Source organism: Pseudopipra pipra, chromosome 6, assembly GCF_036250125.1.
Source record: "Pseudopipra pipra isolate bDixPip1 chromosome 6, bDixPip1.hap1, whole genome shotgun sequence".
Lineage (NCBI taxonomy): Eukaryota > Metazoa > Chordata > Aves > Passeriformes > Pipridae > Pseudopipra > Pseudopipra pipra.
The window spans coordinates 58325812-58344445 of record NC_087554.1 but is presented as its reverse complement, the minus strand read 5'-3'; the positions used below and the strand labels follow the sequence as shown (position 1 = coordinate 58344445).

At 41.8% G+C, this 18634-nt stretch overlaps 1 protein-coding gene across 6 annotated transcripts in view; it reads left to right on the top strand.

Moving 5' to 3' along the window:
* The window catches only part of SYNE2 (spectrin repeat containing nuclear envelope protein 2), a 181387-nt gene that overhangs the window by 133980 nt on the left and 28773 nt on the right, over positions 1 to 18634 (top strand). For all 6 annotated transcript variants that reach the window (XM_064659377.1, XM_064659380.1, XM_064659379.1 and 3 more), the window contains exons 91-101: positions 1051 to 1230; positions 2673 to 2801; positions 3339 to 3493; positions 3836 to 3983; positions 5131 to 5225; positions 6497 to 6731; positions 8171 to 8365; positions 9132 to 9257; positions 11194 to 11349; positions 14938 to 15096; positions 16073 to 16239. In XM_064659377.1, coding sequence (XP_064515447.1) covers positions 1051 to 1230; positions 2673 to 2801; positions 3339 to 3493; positions 3836 to 3983; positions 5131 to 5225; positions 6497 to 6731; positions 8171 to 8365; positions 9132 to 9257; positions 11194 to 11349; positions 14938 to 15096; positions 16073 to 16239 — 1745 coding nt within the window. The remainder of the gene's footprint in view (positions 1 to 1050; positions 1231 to 2672; positions 2802 to 3338; positions 3494 to 3835; positions 3984 to 5130; positions 5226 to 6496; positions 6732 to 8170; positions 8366 to 9131; positions 9258 to 11193; positions 11350 to 14937; positions 15097 to 16072; positions 16240 to 18634) is intronic.

The following is an 18634-nucleotide window of genomic DNA, read 5'->3' as shown; positions in this document are numbered from 1 at the left end:
TTGTGTTTTCTGAAAATTTTTGGGAAGAGTGTTGCACCTACTAAGCAAGGCATGACCACCTGAATGCCATTAGCACTGGGGTGTGTGGGGAGAACACATGGAATTTATCGTGGTTTTTTGGAAGTGGTGAGTTAGAAGAATGGGGATCAGTGATATAGCATACGAGTTACATGTATTTATTAAAAATTGTATTTTAATCCCTCTAATCTTCTCCTCTAGTGTATACTAGGAAAGGTTCTGTGGAATTTTGTCACCACAATAAATACAGTCCTATATAAAGAGTAAGAAATCAAAATGGGTTATTTATTCAGTGGCTGAAGTGGTACTTAACAGTATGATCCTTTCCAAACATAGGGGTCAGGAGCAGAAACCATTTTGCTTTTTAGGGAAATGTGCCTGCTCTTTGCTATCAATCAGAAATCTTTGTTTGTTACTCTCAGAAAAGACACTAAAAAGACAGTGGCAAATTTCAGGGGGTTTCATGATTAAAAGTAAATTTCAGTTCTCTTGGTCAAAAAAAAATCAAATACATTGAATGAGTCTAAAATTACACCCTTTGTTCTTGTATTGCCTTTAGAGTTTAATTTCATAGGATCATTTCTGTAGTAAAGGGAAACAATGAAAACCAAACCTCCGGTCCTCAGTCACTAAGGGATCCACAATACTGGTATGTTTGTAACAAAATAGTGTCTCTCATCTGCAGCATGGGCCAGTTCTTCCATCTGCTAGTGTACACCCGTTTTGGAGAGAGGGATATTCTGATTTCCCTCCCTAATTTCCTCTGGAAAATAGTAGTATCCCGCTGCCTGAAGTCACTGGTGTTCCACTGAACTTTGAACTGTGCCTTTCCCAGCACTAGACTCAAAGGATGCAATTCCCATTATCCTCTGGGTAAAAGACTGAGGCTTCCACTATAGCTGAATTTGGCTCCCAGATGAGTTCAACAAAAAGAGTTTAGTTACAGGAACAAAAGATACTAAATGAAAGTGGCACATGAATGACGATCTGATTCATTTACTGACTTCTTTTTCTTTCCCCTTCTCCCATCAGAATTTACAGCATGGCCTTCAAAACATAGCAGGATGCCGTACCCAGATTTATTTGCAGGCTGATAGGATAAAACAGCAGGCTGGGACAGCTGCTGAAGCCATTCTGGTGGAGAAGCTGCAGCCTTTCCAGAGAGCCACCTATTTGGAAAAGATGCTGCAGAGGAAGTTGGATGAACTTCAGGTGCTTTGTTTTTAATATTAAATTAGCTGTCAGTGTGGAGTAACTTCTTACCTAGAGCCCTGTGTGAGCTACATTGTTCATTAGAGCCCTGTAGTTCTTGAATTGCGATTTCAATAAAATAAAAAAAACTTGACAGCACAATCAGCTATGTTAAGAAGTAATACATGAAACCAGAGGGACAGGTGAAGGAAGGATTTCAACCTTGCCAGCTTGTGTTGCTCTAACAAGCCTTTGCAAGTGGGCCAAGGAGTGCAGGATCCTCAGATGATTAAAGATTAGGAAACGTATTTCTATTCTATGAACACTGGAGTTAGTTGTGAACTTCCTCAGCTCTGCCTTGGAAAAAAACTAAGGGCTTCAGTTTGCTTTGATAACAGTGCATGTAATGAACATAAAACCAAACAGAAAACCGTGGCCATTTGATGTAATTTGGAAGACCAGATTCACATCCCTGTTCAGGAAGAGTGGGGAGGGAACTGAACCCAAGTTTCCCCACATGATGTCTGTTCTGAGAAGTGCAGGACTGACTTCTCCTCTGTGCAGATATTCCTGAGAAAACTTCCAAGCAAATGTACTGCTGGACATCTGCTGATGTAAAACTACTCTGTTCCTGTGAAAAAGTCTGATTTCAATAATTGTTCTGTTCTAAAGTAAACCCAAATTCATCAAGAAATTTTAAGCCAGCTCTATTTATGATTCCATCTACCAGCACAGTTCAATGGCTGGAAGCCAGATATCTTTGTGAAGATAACAGATTTCTCATATTCCCTGTGAACTTCTCACTGCATGAAAAATTTCATTTTTGGGTAGACATTTTCTTTGATGTAACCCTGTCGTATTACCACAGAAATCTCTCCCTGCACCAGTTTTTGCCATTCATTCCTTATAAAAGTGTTGCTGTCTAAGTGTTCTCAGAGATGTGAAGTTTAATTCTTGCCAAGAAAGAAAAAAATTTACCAGTGGTGTTCTCTCTGATGCATAGAAACCAAACTAGAGAGTAAAATTGAATTCCAACCCTAGTTATTTCACCACAGAGCTCATGGAACCTGCACAGTCTTGGCTGCAGGGACATGGGAGCAGGCCCTGTGTGTGGCTCATTTTCACAAGTTTCTCCTCTTTGATAAAGCTGAGTTTTTACTTTCCAATTTCCCAATAAATCAAACAGCCCAAAGCTACAAAAGATATCTCAGAATCCCTATTCCTTCCAGATAGTTATGAATCTCTCAGGACTGAGGTTCAGTTTCTCGTTCTCTGCTTTGGCTTACATTTTCCCCTTATCCAGTGGAAAAATTGAATAAATTTCAATAAGAGAGCTATAAATACATTAGAATTTGGATTTAACATCTGTTTGTTTTCCTGATGCTACTGCTTATTGCTCCTTTTTGTATTCTGAATAAGTGCATTAAATAGTAATTAACATAAATTTGCAATATTCACCCTAGTTCAATCTTCTACAACTGGAGGATTTCAACAACTGCCTTGATACCCTGGAGGGTCGTGTCAAGAATTGCACAGACGCCTTTGATAGCCTCTGTCTAGAGGAAGGAACAGACAACTCAGAATTGCTCATGGTATGTTGCATTCCCAACTACAAAAAGGTGTTACTCAGCTCTTGCCTACTTCAGGATGCTCTCTGTGACCTGAGTGTCACATTACAGCACTTCCATCAGAGTATCTGTAATTTACCCAAAACACAAAAAGCAGTGATTTAAGTTTAAAAACTCCAGATCTGCAGTGTAGGCCAAATGCCTGCATGGAAGGGAGGAAAATCACGTAGATTTGGGGTGGACAGAAGATCTTTTTCCCCAGCTTTGTTCTGGACCTGACCTGTTGCCCTCGATGGAGGATACAAAGTAAATCTGCAAGCACCAGATCTTGAGTATCTGTTCAGTGCTGTTGGAAAAGCGAGCCCTGTGTAAAAGAATTATGACTTTTTTTGTTTGCTATATTCTTTGAAGTTGACACAGAAATTCTGGGGTTTTTTGGGTTAGCGTTTTGGATGTATAACACTCAGATCTTTCCTACAGAAGAGGTTAGGCTTCTGTATTTCTTTGAAATGAAAGAAAGGCAGTATTTTTTTGCAATTAATTAATTTTTTTTACTTCCAGAATCACACACTGGAGCTTGCTGCACTTTCTCCAAGCATAGAGAGTTTGAATGAAGCAAGCATTAAGCTGCCACTCAGTGACTTCACCCTGAAGAAAATGCAAAGCCTAACTCGGCTGTGGAGTCAGAAAACAGCAGCTGCTCTGGAATGTTGCAGGTCTGAAATGCAAACAAAAAATCACTACTAACAATTTCCTTTTCTGTGAGGAAAATCAAAACTTGAGGTAGAGCATGGGAAATCTGTTCTCATCTTTCTCTGGGGCTTTCCAAGTTGAATTCTGCAGTTGCCATTTACTCAATTAATCAGTGGCTATTTGTATTGTATTCCAAGTCACTTAAAGCAAAAATCTGAATGATCATAGAGAAAGAAGATAGCAAAGTGCCAAGTGAACCCCCCACTATTTTAGTATTATTAGCCAGTACATCAGACCATATGCAAACATATCCAGAAAAACAGCCACCAACACAACAGTTTCTGATTATTCATTTTGTTTTACAGTATGCTTGAGGGAACCCAAAGCGATGAAAAGAAATTCTTTCAGAAATGTGAAAAATGGATGAAATTCCTGGAAAAAATGAAAGAGGCCTTAAAAACAGATATTCCAGGACGGTTTGAAGAACTGCAAGAGCAACAGAGAGTATATGAGGTAAAGCTAACTCTGGAAATGGAAGCAGCATCTTGCGTGGTGAAGGTGGGGGGAAATCACTAGAAAATGCTATGCCTTTTGAAATTAGATCTGGGCAGAGTTGTACAGAGCATTTCATTCTTGAAATGCTTATTCAGAGGAAACCTCTGAGATGTGAAAATCCTTTTCCAAAATGGATGGATCCCTTTTTGCAGAGATCAGATTTCTAGGAGCGCATCTTCAAGTGTTGTGTCATGGAAGTCCTAGATTTCTCCAGCTCTGAGGTGTAATTGTCTGTCTGCCTGTCCAGAGCACTGAAGCCTGTGGCAACTAGCTAGGCAGAATGCTGGAGATCTGGCAGGAGTCTTACCAGTTTCTGGAAGAGCTGAATTTTAAACAAAATGTTTTCACAGAATATTTCCATTTTGACCAGTTGTTAGATCTTGGTGGAAATCTGTTTCACTGGCATTTTCCCAAACACTTGATATTTGTGACAAAGAGACAGTGCTTCACATGTGTATGACAGTATCTGTTCAGAGGAGAAGGCACATTGCATTATTCTAGCAATGGAAAAATAACCAAAATAGAGAAAAGAAAATTATTTGTTAAATGCTAAACATCATGAGCCATTAGGGTGAGCCTTGTTCTGCCACAGTGGGCCACAGCCTCATACTACCCTGAGTGCTGGGGCTATTTCCACAGGATGTTAAGTGTCTGCATGTTCATTGGGGTCCAGAGAAAGTTATTTTCTCTTTTACTTAGACCTCTCCAAACCAATTCATTCATTGCAATGAAATAATTTATAGAAAAAACTTCTGTTCATTGTTTTAAAGAGTAAATTCACCCTTAAGTGTAGCCTTTTTATACCTTTTCTATGGACTTCTGTCTAGATTGCATTTCTCATTAATGAGTCCAACAAACTTTAGGTTTCAGATTGTCTGTATCATACAGCTTGTAGTGGGTTCTGCTATCACATATATGCAAATTCCTCCTGGTATCCAAAGAGTGTGAAATCCTTTAGGGTGCATTTGACACTAGCACTTGAAAATAACAGTTTTCAGCATTTGCAATTAAATAAATCCCGTCACTCTAGAGGAGCCAGAAGCAGCTTTCATTGCAAAGGTTGTTAAGTGAATAGTTAAAACTGCTCTTCTCGTGGTATTTTCAGATGCTGCAAACTGAGATTTCCATAAATCAGCAGACATTTAATTCCATCATAGAAAAAGTTCTACTCTCCTTGGAGTCCGGAGAAGCAGAGAAAAGGTAATCCATTTGTTTTGCTCCCTAAAATCTTGGTAACTCAGGGAATATGCTGTCTTCCTTGGAGCTGGTATTGAATCTTTGCTCTCGTGAGGACATAAACCCAAATTCTTGGCTGGGTTCACTCTTTAAATAACCTCCTGACATATTTTGCAAAAGTGTGAGGAGGTGCAATAAGAAGGAAACACGAGTGCCCTGTCCAGACTGGGATACTGGTATTTGGGATACTAACTGGCTGTTCTGCCTAACAAACACAATTGCTCCTGAACAGGAGGCTTTTGTTGTGTAATTGTGGTTGAGAAGCTGCCTTCTTACAGAAGGTAATGAGGGTGCTGCATATGAAGGATCCTTTCCTTCTTCCTAGACCTCTGTACTTTTCCAAGTGCAGAGGTGTGGACTATCCACTCTGCCCCTGGCACACATGACGAGTCATTGGCCATGAAATCCAAAACATATGGTAGCTAAACCTGTTTTTTATCAATATGATCTTATACTTTCCTCTGAATCAGTGTGGCATGAGAAACAGCAAGTAATACTTGTGAGCAGAGGTTCAGCTGCCTCAGGTGTTTGCTGTGAACACATTCCCCTCTCTGCCAGAGCTTGCTGCTCCTAGAGAATTTGCAGGACAGCGTATGTGCTCCCCTCAGCCCCTCGTGGAGTCCATAGCTTGGCTTAAAGCTGCCAGGGAAGGTAGGGCTCAGCTAAGCCAAGCCAATCTGCTGGATTTTTGTGTTGGAGCTACCCCCACAAACACAGGGGTTTGTATAAGAGGCAGTCAGGGGCTATGGCCTCTTGCAGAGGAGCAGAATTGATAGATGGGGTTGTCTTAATCAACCAGCTAGATCTGCTGGATTATTTAGCCATGTTGTATAAGAGGACCAAAAAACTGTTTAAGTAGGTTCCATAACACCACAATTTGCAATTGTGCAGATCAATTTTGCAGCATAATCAGTGACCTTGTCTCACTTGCATTGACCTTCTTCTTCTTCAGAGAAGTATTTAGTGCATAATGTGTCTGATTCCTGTGTATGTTGCTATACCACAATTGCAAGATTGACTTGCCTTATCCATTCTTGTATCATGTAAAAGATTTTTTTGGATTGCTTAAAATATCTAACACAGAGAGCAGGGCTGAGCTTAGGCCTGCATAGAGCTTTTTGCATTGTTGGGTATTATAATTGGAAAACAACTTTGCAAATGGAAATCATCACAGTTATTGTAATATGCAGCCTTGAGGTCAAAATAAATTAAGACTCAACACTTGTTATTTTCAGGACAGAGTTTATTTCCAAGCTCACCTTGCTGAAAGAGCAGTGGCAGAATGTTATCCGGATGGTTCAGCAGAGGAAGAAAGATATTGATGGACTCGTGAGCCAGTGGCAGCTCTTCAGGAGTTCCCTTCAGAGTCTCAACAGATTCCTTGATGATACCAACAGCTTCCTCACAGCTGTGAAGAGCCAGGACTGTTATAGCCTTTACCAGCTTAGAAATGTAATTCATGATTTCAAGGTACTGTATTTATTTCTCATAAATCTAAAATACATGGGTTTTTTCCTCAGCCTGAAACAACTTCAGTCCAGTAAGGTAAAAAGCTTTAAAATCACATGCCTTTTCTGGGGAAAAATGGTTGCTGACACTTTTTCTCGAAGCTGAGCACAGTTGAGAAAATATTGACATTGTCAAAGGCTCATTATACTAGGAAACTTCTTGGTCAACATTAACATTTAGTAGCCATGTTTGCTAAAAATCTTACTGATATGAAGAGGAAAATGCAGGGTGCCAGAAGATTAGACAAACCCTGGTCAGTGGGTAACCTCTAGGACTGTGTATATCCTACTGACATGACTGCTGAATTCAGGCCCTTTAGTTTGCCTGAAGGAAGAAGGCACATATGTGTCAGGAGAGGCCCTATAGGTCCTGTGTGTGCAGGGATGGGCAGGAGATGCCAGGAGCAGAGGATAAAACACTTGCAAGGGGGTCTGTCCTTGGAACCATCAGTCCAGGATGCACAGACCTGGGCAGCAGTCCTTCAGGGTGGTGAGTTCTCCATTTCACATGTGGTGGAAAAAAATACTTTCCTTTGTTAATTTTGGATATTTTGGTTTTCCATTTAACTGTGCACCTCCTTGTTCTACAGGAAAGTAAAAACAAGCAGCAGTTGTTCAAAATTGCTTAAGGCAATCCAAAACCTTTCAAAAACATATTACTGAACGCCATTTGCACAATCCAAGATTTATATTGTGTACCCACACACCTAATGTTGATGAATTAACACATTACCAGTATTCCATTTGGTGCTTGCCTTGTTTATTTCATCTTTATTTTTACCTGCTGTGTACAGATGATTTCCAGTAGATTTTACAAGTTAATGCTCATGCTTTTCCTTAGTGAGAAAAGCCAGAAAGTCTTCTCCCTCCTACTCCAAATTGCCCTTTCCCTCCTGCTGCTGTTCTACAGAAAGAAACAATGATCATATCTCCTTGTGTTACCAGTTGTTTATAGGCAAATTTGTTATAGGCAAATTATTATTATTGCTGGCTTACTTCACTTGGATATGTCATGATTAACAGAGCTGTTATCTCTGAAAAAGCTTGTCTAAGTTGTTGACGGTAGAGGTGCTAACAGAACTTACACTGGCTTTTTGTTCTGAGTAACTCATACAACTGCATTTCCATCTTTTTGTAACTGCTGTACTTTTACCCTATAGATTCAGTCTGTGAAAAGCTACTGTAGAGTTTTATAAATCAAAATATCAGAGAGAATATGATTTTTCTGAAATTAAGGAAGCAGATAGGAGAAGATCTATTCACTACTCTCTCACGAATATGAACAAAGTAGTGCCTTGAAACTCCTTTTGTGTGAGGCATCTTCCCAAGTGAAATATCAGGAACACATTTCTGTCACTTCCTTAGAACAGCTTAGAAACTAATTTTGTTTTTCTTTCAAAGAGTAAGACAGTGATTCTTCAGAGGTGGCAGGCCGTGTACACCTTAGTCATCGACGTTGGGGAGAAGTTGCGCGCTGTCTCCAGTCCCGAGACCAGCGCTGCTCTCCAGGAGGAGCTCAGCCAGTTGCAGCAGAGTTGGGGGAAAACCCAGGCCCTGCTGGAGAAGAAGAAGATGCAGTTCAGCGGCACCCTACAGGTACATGGTGCCCTCCCCACCTGCTCCTCTGGTGTTGGGTCTCAAGAGCTTCCCTGTCCAACCATCTCCAGGGCTGAGCGCTGCAGCAACAAGGCACACACTCAGCTGCTGCTCACCCAGAGGGGCTCTGAGGGAAGTGCCTGTCTGTGTCATCAGAGCTTGTGGGAAGCCAAAACTGTGGTCCCCTGATTCTCCAAAAAAAATTGAGTATCCATTTGTTGCTACAATGGATGTTCCTGCTCTGATTGTTCTCATGATCCCCATGGCCCGGAGCTTGCTCCTGGTTTGGGCTGTGAAGCCTGAGCTAATATTTAGCTTAGAGAGAGTTAGTGTGACTTGTTGCTCCTCATATTGCACCTCTAAAGAGAAGGGTCAGTCATGTTTATCTCCTTAGAGCAATGAATTTGCTTTCCTGGTTAGGTAGCACATAGATATGTCTGAAAATTGAATACTGTCATTGATACAATCCCCAGTCCAGAAACTATGCTTGGGTTGAACAATCCAAGCCTCTCGGGTTGAACAAAACAAAATGAGCAGAAATGCTCTGTAAGGCAAGCCTTAAATATCAGAGGCTTCAAGTTCTGTAAATCCAAGCACCAAATCTTTGTGGGTGGTACTATGTATCAAGAAAGAAAATTAAAAAAAAAACAGAGCACGATTCATTACTTCAGTGTTGGAGATGCTATTTTGTAACATATCCATGTGGTTCAACATGTCATGATAAAGTATCCTCACTCTTTATACTTCCTTGGGTGTCCTTGAGCAGACTTGTGACCGCTTTGAAAAGCAAACCAAGGAATTGGAAAGCAGACTGCGAGAGTTAAAGGAGAAAGTAAAAGATCCACTCCCTGTTGAACACGAAGAGCTCCACAAAGCCAAGGAACACATTAAGGTATGAACAGCCATATTGTATTTAAACAGATACAGTCTTTGCACACCACCTGCTCCCTGTAAAATCAGTTTTCCCTCTTACCTGATCTTCAGTGACACTGAATTTCTCTCTTTTACACCATCCTGATTGCTGACAATCTGCAAAGTCCAGCTGACCAAGAAGACTGCAAGGGATAGTAGTAGTAGTGTTTGGATTTTTTTTTCCTGCTTCTGCTCCCTTTACAGTCTGAATTTATAAAATTAGTAGTTTCTTTAAAAAAAGGGGAAAAACTTCCTTGTCCTAGCTCAACTGGCTGCTATCCCTATGACTGAATCTCCCTTTTTGTTTTCCAATCCATTTTGGACAGGGAGCTCCTCAGGCAAGAGGCCTTGTAAGTCTGCAAAGCACCACACACACCTGCAGGATCTGGGAATAATTACAGAGAAGGAAAATTAAGAGTAAGGGAGTGGCAAAATCCCTTGCAGCCCATAGTGCACCATGAAAGTTAAATGGAGTGAAAAGCTTTTCCAAGGGATAGGAGACATTTGTCTGGACTGGTCAGTCTTTCATCATCCTTTTATGAAGTGAATTGTTGACCTATGTAGTGGGAACAAATAAGCTTATTAATGAGCCAAGGCTTTGAACTCATTATCAGCTGTCTGAAATCTTCTTTGTGAGTGCTGGCTGCCTTTCCCACGGCAGCAGTCTTGCTGTAGCCCTGAATTATCTGTGAGAGGGCAGCACACAGCTCCTGCCTCTTGTTCCAGTAAGAGAAATTCAGCTGCAGAGGCATCAGGGTCAGACAGTGCCAGTGCAGATGCTGCTCTCAGGTGTCACAGTTGAGTAAAATAAAGTACCAAAATGGCATGGGGGAGAAGGGACCTTCTTTCCTCTCCCTGCTTTTCACTTTTATATGGAATAAAGCTATTTTTCTGTCAGGCCTGGACCTGATATGCGGCTAGTGAAGTCGCATGAAATTCCACAGCTCCATTAATACAGGGATTTGCCCCTTGTTAGGATATATAAATACACGTGTGCACATTTGTAGGGAGTAATTTATTGTGAGCCTAAGTAAATTTTAGTCTCAGGTGTGTTTGTTTGTTTTTTTTCTCTAGTGTTGAAGCTGGGTCCAAGACCTGTGAAAATCCTCACAGGGCTCAGAGCCAGCACACTTCTGATACAAACACTCACAGGTTTTTTTTTTCCCTTTAAAATGAGACAAACTGGATTCTCTGTAAGAGATTTTTTTTGTTAGATGAGCAAGTGACACTTCCAGCAGCCTCTTTGCAAATTGGGACCTAGGACCTTGCGTGTTGAGTCTCATTTCCCAGCTGCACGCAGTGGTGCCTCTGCTTTTTAGGTGACAATTTTAACACTCTTAAGGAAAATGTGTAACTTCATTTTAAAGAGCAAGGGAAGTTAGGGGAGCAAAGCAGAAGAGACAGTCTGTGTGAATGAGCAATTTAAAAGCTCCACATTCCTGACAAATCTGAGGAAGTGCCTGTGAAATCATTCATTAGAGAAGGGAACTGATTTTATTTTTTTAGCATTTAAATAAATAACCTGAAATTGGAGCAAATGCAGGTGGAAAGCGACTTGCCCAAAATAATTGTAATAGAAACAAAAAAAAAAAGAAAACTCCAAAGAAGTGGGCAACTTTCAGCCTGGGTGTGAAATGCCAAAGGCTGCCCTGGAGCCTGGGGAGTTGCAGGGGCCAGGCTGCGCTCCGGCACTTTTGGATGCAGCGGTGGTACCAGTGGAGCACATCCCGGGGCTCCAGTGGAGCTCCAGTGGGCTCAGGGAGACCCAGCCCAGCCCAGCCCTGCTGGAGAGCACAGCACAGGCAGCTGCACATTCCCTGCTCTCCTCCCCCACAGGCCAGGCAAGGGATTAGCGAGCAGGTTTGGAAAGCCGAGGAGCTTAGTGCCAAGGCTTGTGCTGGTGCATTTCCATGCAGGAGCTGGAGCAGTCGCTGGCAGACTGGGCCCACGACATGAAGGAGCTGCAGGCCATGAAGGCGGAGCTGGCACACCTCATCCTCACCGAGGACATGATGGTGCTCAAGGAGCAAGTGGAACACTTGCACAGGCAGTGGGAAGAGCTCTGCTTGCGGGTAAGTCTTCACCTCCTCTGGGGGTTTACAGCGGGATGTGTATCCGTGTGGCCCGGCAGGAAAGGGGGGAGCAGGTCAGCAGATGGGGTTTCCCTTGGGTTTGGCTCACTTTTGCAGTTTTGGGTGGGAATGGGGCTTCTCCTGGTGCAGCTGACCCGGGCTGGAGTTTGCCCTTTGTGTCCTGGACACAGACTGCTGAGATTTTTGTTGCAAACCCTTTGTAACTAGTGAGTGCCGAACTGCACAGAGCCCAGATGCAGCTGTTTACTGGAATAGGTGCCTTTGTTCTGGGCTGCCAAAGGGAGGGAGGGAGGGCTGGGGGGAGGGATGAGCACAGGAATTGCCTGAGGGCATGGAGCAGGGAAAGGAAGGGGGAAGTGAAAACAAAATGCCAGGAGACTTGATAAAGAAAACTTAAATGTGTTGAAATGGGTTTAAACCCATTAAGAATGGACTTGTCTTTTCTGTAGCAGTAAAATACTGTGAAATATTTGCATTTTTTGTGGCTTGTTGCTGTATTACACTTAATTTAGTGTTGCATGTGAAATTGCTGGGGAGCATTTACAGCAAAGTCACATGAACTTGATTCATTAGGTTATTATGCAGTTTGAATGTGTTTACTTTGCCCTCTTAACAGGATTGGAAGAAGTAAAATAATTTGGGGTCTTAAGTTACTCTGAGTGGCTCTACACACCAGCAAGCAAAACTCTTGCCTCTCTTTACTCACAACTAGCTTTTATTTTACAGTTTGTAAAGAAGTATCAAAGCAAGTTAGTATTTTGTTTCTAACTCTTACTCAGGCAAAGGTAAAGCAATCTTGGTGGGGATATTGCCAGAGTAATGAACAGCTATGCTTATTTCACAAACTGTGCTGTGATGAAATAGTTATTTGGGTTAATTTTTTGCGTTGCAATGAGAAAGAAGAATTGAGTATCTTTACCTTAAATGGGATGGTTACTCTACAACCAGTGTTTTCTCTGTTATTGCTTCCGAACTCTGAAAATAATTCCAGAGACATCCTCCCCCTTCCTGAGAAATAAGGGCCATTATTTTTAAATCAAAATGCCTGAACCATTTTCCTAATGGGAATCTGCAGTTAAGCGTATAAATGCAAGAACTTTTATGTTTTTCATTTTTTGGTGAGCTGCTGAAGCCTGCTGTCCCCACTGTGGTGAATAGCCCTGAAAATTAAGCTTTTTTTTTTATGTACCCTACTTCAGTCTATCCAAGTGGTAATTTCCTGCAGTAATTTAAGTTCAGATTTTATTTGAAATTTCCATTTTAATTTCCTGAGGGAACAATGTTTAACTCAGTCCATCTTGGAGAGAGGAGAGAGGTGACATTAGTGTGACTGTGTTAAGCACACAGAATGCATAGTGGGAGGAATCTGTTCGGGGCTGTAGTGGAGGGAGGCACTGAAATGTTTGCACAGCCCTAATGAGCCTCCGGAGAGCTGGCACTGATGCTCAGCGCCTGACACCAGGGCAGGAAAGCAGACTTTGCCGGCTCTGCTGTTAGCACAACTGCTTTGTTTTAGCTTACAAATGAGAGTCAAGATGTATTGTGTGAAGAAAAGTCTGCGGAATAAATGCAAAGAGGTGAAAGAGCGACGCCGCCGCAGCTGTCACCGCCAGGCAGCGGGACAGTCAGATGCCTGTGCTCGGCTGGGCAGGGACACAACACACGGAGGGAGCAGATGCACTCCAGGGATTAGCGTTTGCAGAGCTGCCCTTGCAAGGTGCATGTAGGTCACAGATTTAACTATTCACATCGGCGAGCAGAGCATCCCATCCTGATGAACGCCAGAGTACGGGTTGGGCCTGGGCCTCGATGTTCTTTTAGCCTCCCTTGAGAATGCACATCATGCTGTGGATGCAAAGTGGAGATGGTACCAGGGCAGCTGGTCCAAGGAGAAAGTGCTCAAAGCAGTGGATTGAAGGGCTCATGTTCCTAGAAGCTTGTCTGGGATTTTTTGGGTCATTCCTGTTATACCCACAGTCTGTATTGCTTAGCCAGATAAAAGCTGCTTCTTGTTCTCAAAATCCTGCCTTGCCCCTGTGCTTAGCAGGCAAAAATGGAGTCAGGATCATGTCAGGATTTAACGATGTCTTTACACACATGCATAAGCTGTTCTTACGCTGACCAAGTTAACTCTCCACACATGAGATGCTGCAAGTCATAGAGGAAGGATGAGGGGTTTACCCTTCATACCTCTGAGGCTGACAGTACAAGGGAGCATCCCAGAGCAGAGACCCCCTTAGAGAGTTTCTGAGGTCCCTGGCATCTCCAGACTTCTTCCGATGGAGAACTTTGGAGACCGTTTCCCAGTGTCCCAAGACAGTGCTTTCAGCCTCATCTCTGTGCTTAAATCATCATGAAGGATTCAGAAATCACTTCTACCTCTCCATCCCCTCCTTAAAAAAAGTCAGAATTTAAAGGACAAAAGCAATATGTTGGGAGAGGGCTTGCTGCATTCTCTTTTGATCCTGGTGTTAAGTGGAGCTGGTCTTGCCTCCACACTGAACATTTAAAGTTCCCTCTGGGCTACAAAATAGTGTTAGAGGTTAGTCTATAAGAATCAATAATGGAATTTTGAGGAGTCATGCTGTATAAGGTGCATGTGAGATGTGAAGAGGGAGTGTTTCCTGCCATGGGGTGATATTTAGAGTGGCCATTCACAGCCAAGACAAGCAAAATGTGATGTTCAGTCTTTAGACAAAGTTTATTGGTGAGGGGTTGTTTCTCCTGTTTCGGTAGAACCTGTACTTTTTTTCCCCTTCCTTTGCTCCATATATCTTAGTACAGGAATCCACAGAAGTAGATAAATGAATACAAATACATATTTAAGATCCCTAGGCTAGAAACAGGTACTATTAGCTAGAATAAGAGTGACCCTGCTTCTTTCTGAGATATTGGAGCAGTGGTAATAGCTCTGCTGGTTTAGGCGGTATCAGACCTTAATTTCTCTGTCTAGACAATTTGTTTATCAGTCCTGACAAATGTAATTTTGATGGGGAAAAAATCCATAGTTTTCAATGAAAAGGATAGATTCTTGATGCTAATTCTTTTGGAAGTTCTCCAAGAACTGGTGAGCGAATGGAAAGAAAAGAGGGAGACTTTTATAGAGATAAAATGATTCCAGTCAGGAGTTGCACAGTTTCTCTTACAGTGGCAGAAAAACAAGAACTTACCAAGGTGTTATTTCTCTTGTGTTATGTATAAGGCCATACTAAACAGTATGTAATAATTAAATATTTTATATTCCTTCTTTGTTTGGCATTTTCAGGTTTTCACCAAGTAACATTTTAAATTATTATATAAGCACATTATTTATAAAGCTGTCACTCAGTTTCATTCTTCTGAGAATCTGATATTTACTTGTCAACTTTTTGCCCTGCTATCCAAAATAAGATGGTAATAACAACCTGCTTGCTGGCTTTGAAAAGAAAAGTAGAGATACTTGATAACTGCTCCTGCAAAATGGAATATGATCAAATGCAGTCTAGAAATTAGAAGGCTCATAATTGCTGGTTTCCTTCCTGAGGAAGCTGTTGCTGGAAGTTAATATTATTTTATGCTTTTCCATAGGTGTCTCTGCGGAAGCAGGAGATCGAGGACAGGCTCAATGCCTGGATCTTGTTCAATGAAAAGAACAAGGAGCTGTGCTCCTGGCTGGTGCAAATGGAAAGCAAAGTGTTGCAGACTGCAGATGTTAGCATTGAGGACATGATAGACAAATTGCAGAAGGTAAGTAGCAGCACAGCTTTTCTTCAATTGCAGTCTGGTAACTCGTTATAGAGACACCATTCCTCATGTACTTCTTGCTTCTTAGAAGTGATACGTGATATAAACCAACAGGTAAGGGCTTCTGTGAGTAGGTGAGCTTTTCTAGCATCATCTCATATCTTCTTGATGTTCAGACTTGGAGCATAATGCAAACAGAAATGCCTCCTGAGTGCATTTAGGCATGGAGTGTGAGCTGTGTGAGCTGCAGTAGTGGGGGGTCTGTGTTGTTGGGATTTTGGGGCACCTGTGCACACACAGCACTGCTCAGAGCTTTCCCTGCTGGGGTTCAGTGGTGTCCTGGGAGCAGCTCACTACTCTCACCACCTCTATCATCTACACAACTGGTAGTCAGAGGGCAAAGAAGATAGAAGGACAGGGTAGGTCTTATGCCAGGTGAACAAAAAGTTTCCACAGCCAAAAATAAAACTTAATTTTGCCCCTTCCCCATGGTAGTTAGTGCTTTCTAGTACTTTTGTATGAGCTTGGTTTTAAAAAGGACCATTATTTTTCTGCTGTGTTCCTCCCCATGGCTAAAAGGTCTCAATATCTAATCCTAGATCTCCTCTGCATAAGAATACCAGCAAAATAAAGCCATCCTAGACTTGAATTTGGGTTCCTTTGAGGTAACTTCATTGAAAAACTACTTTAAATCAGGAAAACAGATAAAATTAGAACATTCAGTTTCTATTTTTAGGAGTACTTACTCCTGGCACTTGCTTTAAGCTGCTTATTTTTTCATAGTGGCATCAGTGTGAGAGGGCTTCTTCATTGAGATTTTCTTCTTCTTTTAAGTGAAAGAGTTGTACATGCTAATGTAGAAACTCCAGACAAACCTGACTTCACATCACAGGTGTGGGAAAAGAAACAGATAGTTTTGTTTTGGTTTTACTGTTTTGTTTTGCCCTCTAGTTAAGCAATGTTTGTGTATATTTATCAGGACTGCATGGAAGAAATAAACCTGTTCAGTGAAAATAAGCTTCACTTGAAACAAATGGGTGATCAGCTAATCAAGGCTAGCAACAAGAGCAGAGTTGCAGAAATAGATGACAAGCTCAACAAAATCAATGATCGCTGGCAGCACCTCTTTGATGTCATTGGGTCACGGTAAGAAAATGATTTTCAATGTTTTATGTGAGATAAAAGTCAGAGGCTTATGTCCTTGACCATCAAAAACAGACTGACATGACTTTTCTGTTCTGTTGAAATGTATTTTTGAGAGTCAAGCTGGAGTGAATGCTTTTTTCATAATGACTTGTTGCTGTATTAGGACACCAGATGTCTTCATTTACTTAATGGTAGAGGGCAGGGTGTAAAAATTCATATAAAATATAATTTTTATTATGGGAGCTTTGCAAAAGGAAGAGTTAAAATGATCTCTCTGTTGCATGTGTTGAATTGCAACTTGATTTTAAGGCAGTCTGGTAGGAGTTCATGTGGGCTTTTTGGGAGAGCCTCCTGTTTTAACAAAAGCCTTTGTTTCACCCTATGTCTGAAAGCACAGAATTTAAGAATAGATTCTGTTCTGTCTCTGTAGACAGTCAGATTTATAACATGATAATGTTCCTTCTTTACATTCAAAAGCCTATGAAATTCCATTTAATATCAGTGCTATTTCTTTACTCAGTCTCTCATAAAAAACCTGAAAGACCAAATGAGTTTCTTTTAAATTTAGGATCTTTTGTATGATGGTGAAATGTAAAATACTACCAGTTGAAATTAAAACAAAAACCTGCATAGTCTAGGCAACGACCTCTTCCTAAAGGATTAAACATCTTTATTATACTTGACAGAGTTAAGAACATCATGATCATTTTAGTATTAGCCTTACTGAGACGATCCCATTTCATCATTATCTCTGAGTTTCTACCACAGCTTGGCAGGAGGAGGATGCTGGGCTGGTCTCACCCCCTGCTGAGTTTATTAGTAATCCAGAAATAATAAGGCTAACACGAAATTAGTATTGGTCTAAACTTCTCTCCCAAAGGTTTTGTTTTGCCAGTAATCCCCCTCTGTGGGCCCTCAGAAGCTCTGTTGCTGAGTTTGGGACAGATAAGGCGGGTGGTTTGTGCTGTGACAATGTAGTGCTAAGTGTGCTGGGCCTTAATCAGGAATGAGATCTGAATTAATGGTGACACATGAGCCGTGAATGATTAAGCAGAAGGTGCCTTCTTAAGGTCCTACACTTTGCAGGTAGTCTTGCAATGGTTGTCTCAAGGTGTGTCTGTGTTTGATCCGGTGCAGGAGAGAAAGCTTCACTTTTATAACAGCACTTTTCCTGTTCTCCTCTGATGGTAATGTGTCACTTTTAAAGCACTTTTATGATCATTTGTGTTCTGCTGTGTGTTAGTTTTGAATTGTAGCAATTTTCAAATGCAGGTTAAAACTGAGGTTAAAATGGCACATTCCTACTATTCTTTAGGAAAATATTCTAAAGAACTGATGGGATATTTAGAGAGATTTGGATGTCTTATTCCAGCACTCTGTGACAACAGAGCACTTGTCTACCTGGGATGTCTTAAATCTTTACCTTCAGACAAGTGTACAGTTGTGCTTTGAGGTACATTAGTGTGGATTTGCCTAGAGCATCAACAAGGCTGCCAGTATTTGATGTCTAAGTGGATATTGCAGCTACTGGCGAATTGGTGTGATGCTTTATGATTGTTCCTGTGTTCTTAATCCCAAAATATCTGTCATATGCCAGCTTCTACTTGCGATTTCCACCAATTTCCTGCTTAGCACCAGGGTAATGAACTGAAAGGACCTGGCAAAATGTGATTTTAAGCAGCTCCCTTGGTGGTCCAAGGTTATCAGGCAGCCCCATGGGCTCTGCTGGTCCTCTTGGATTTAGTACTGGCAGAGGTTCAGTGTATGGCAGCGTTTTGCAGCCTGGGTGCACATCTCCTCCCTCACCTAATCCCCCTTGCTTGGGCTTGGCTCCCAGCTCAGCAGTTCTCAGCTGCTCAGTCATAAATTACCACCAGACCTGTGAGCGTGGGTTGGGATGCCCCGTGCTGATAGACTGTCTCCTTCCTTTTCAGTAAAAAAACTGGTATTTATGCTGTGTTGAAAGAGCACATGAAAAGAGTGTGGTGGCAGAATATTTTGGCCCTGCTGGATCGAGCCATCACAATCCAGACATCCTCTCAGGATCCCAAACATCTGCCATCACCAGTTTCATTCAATGGATAGTAGGATGGGTTGGCTCCAGGGAGCCCTTAGGGAATGGTACAGGGGTTGTACACCCACTGTGGCCCTTTGGAAGAGATACCGTGGCACTGCAGGACTGCTGCCATGTCAGCACACCTGTGCAAAGCCCTTTTCTTTGGGCACTGATTCATGTCTTGGGCAAGATAAGAGGAATGGAGGAGATGCCTCAGGGAAGGAGTGCCAGAGGGCCTTGGAGGGTTTGAGGATAGGGGAATTCTGCCTGGAGAGATGTGATAAATTTGACTGTGGTGGGGGAAAAAAATCTTATCTTTCTCCTGAAATAATGAAATTA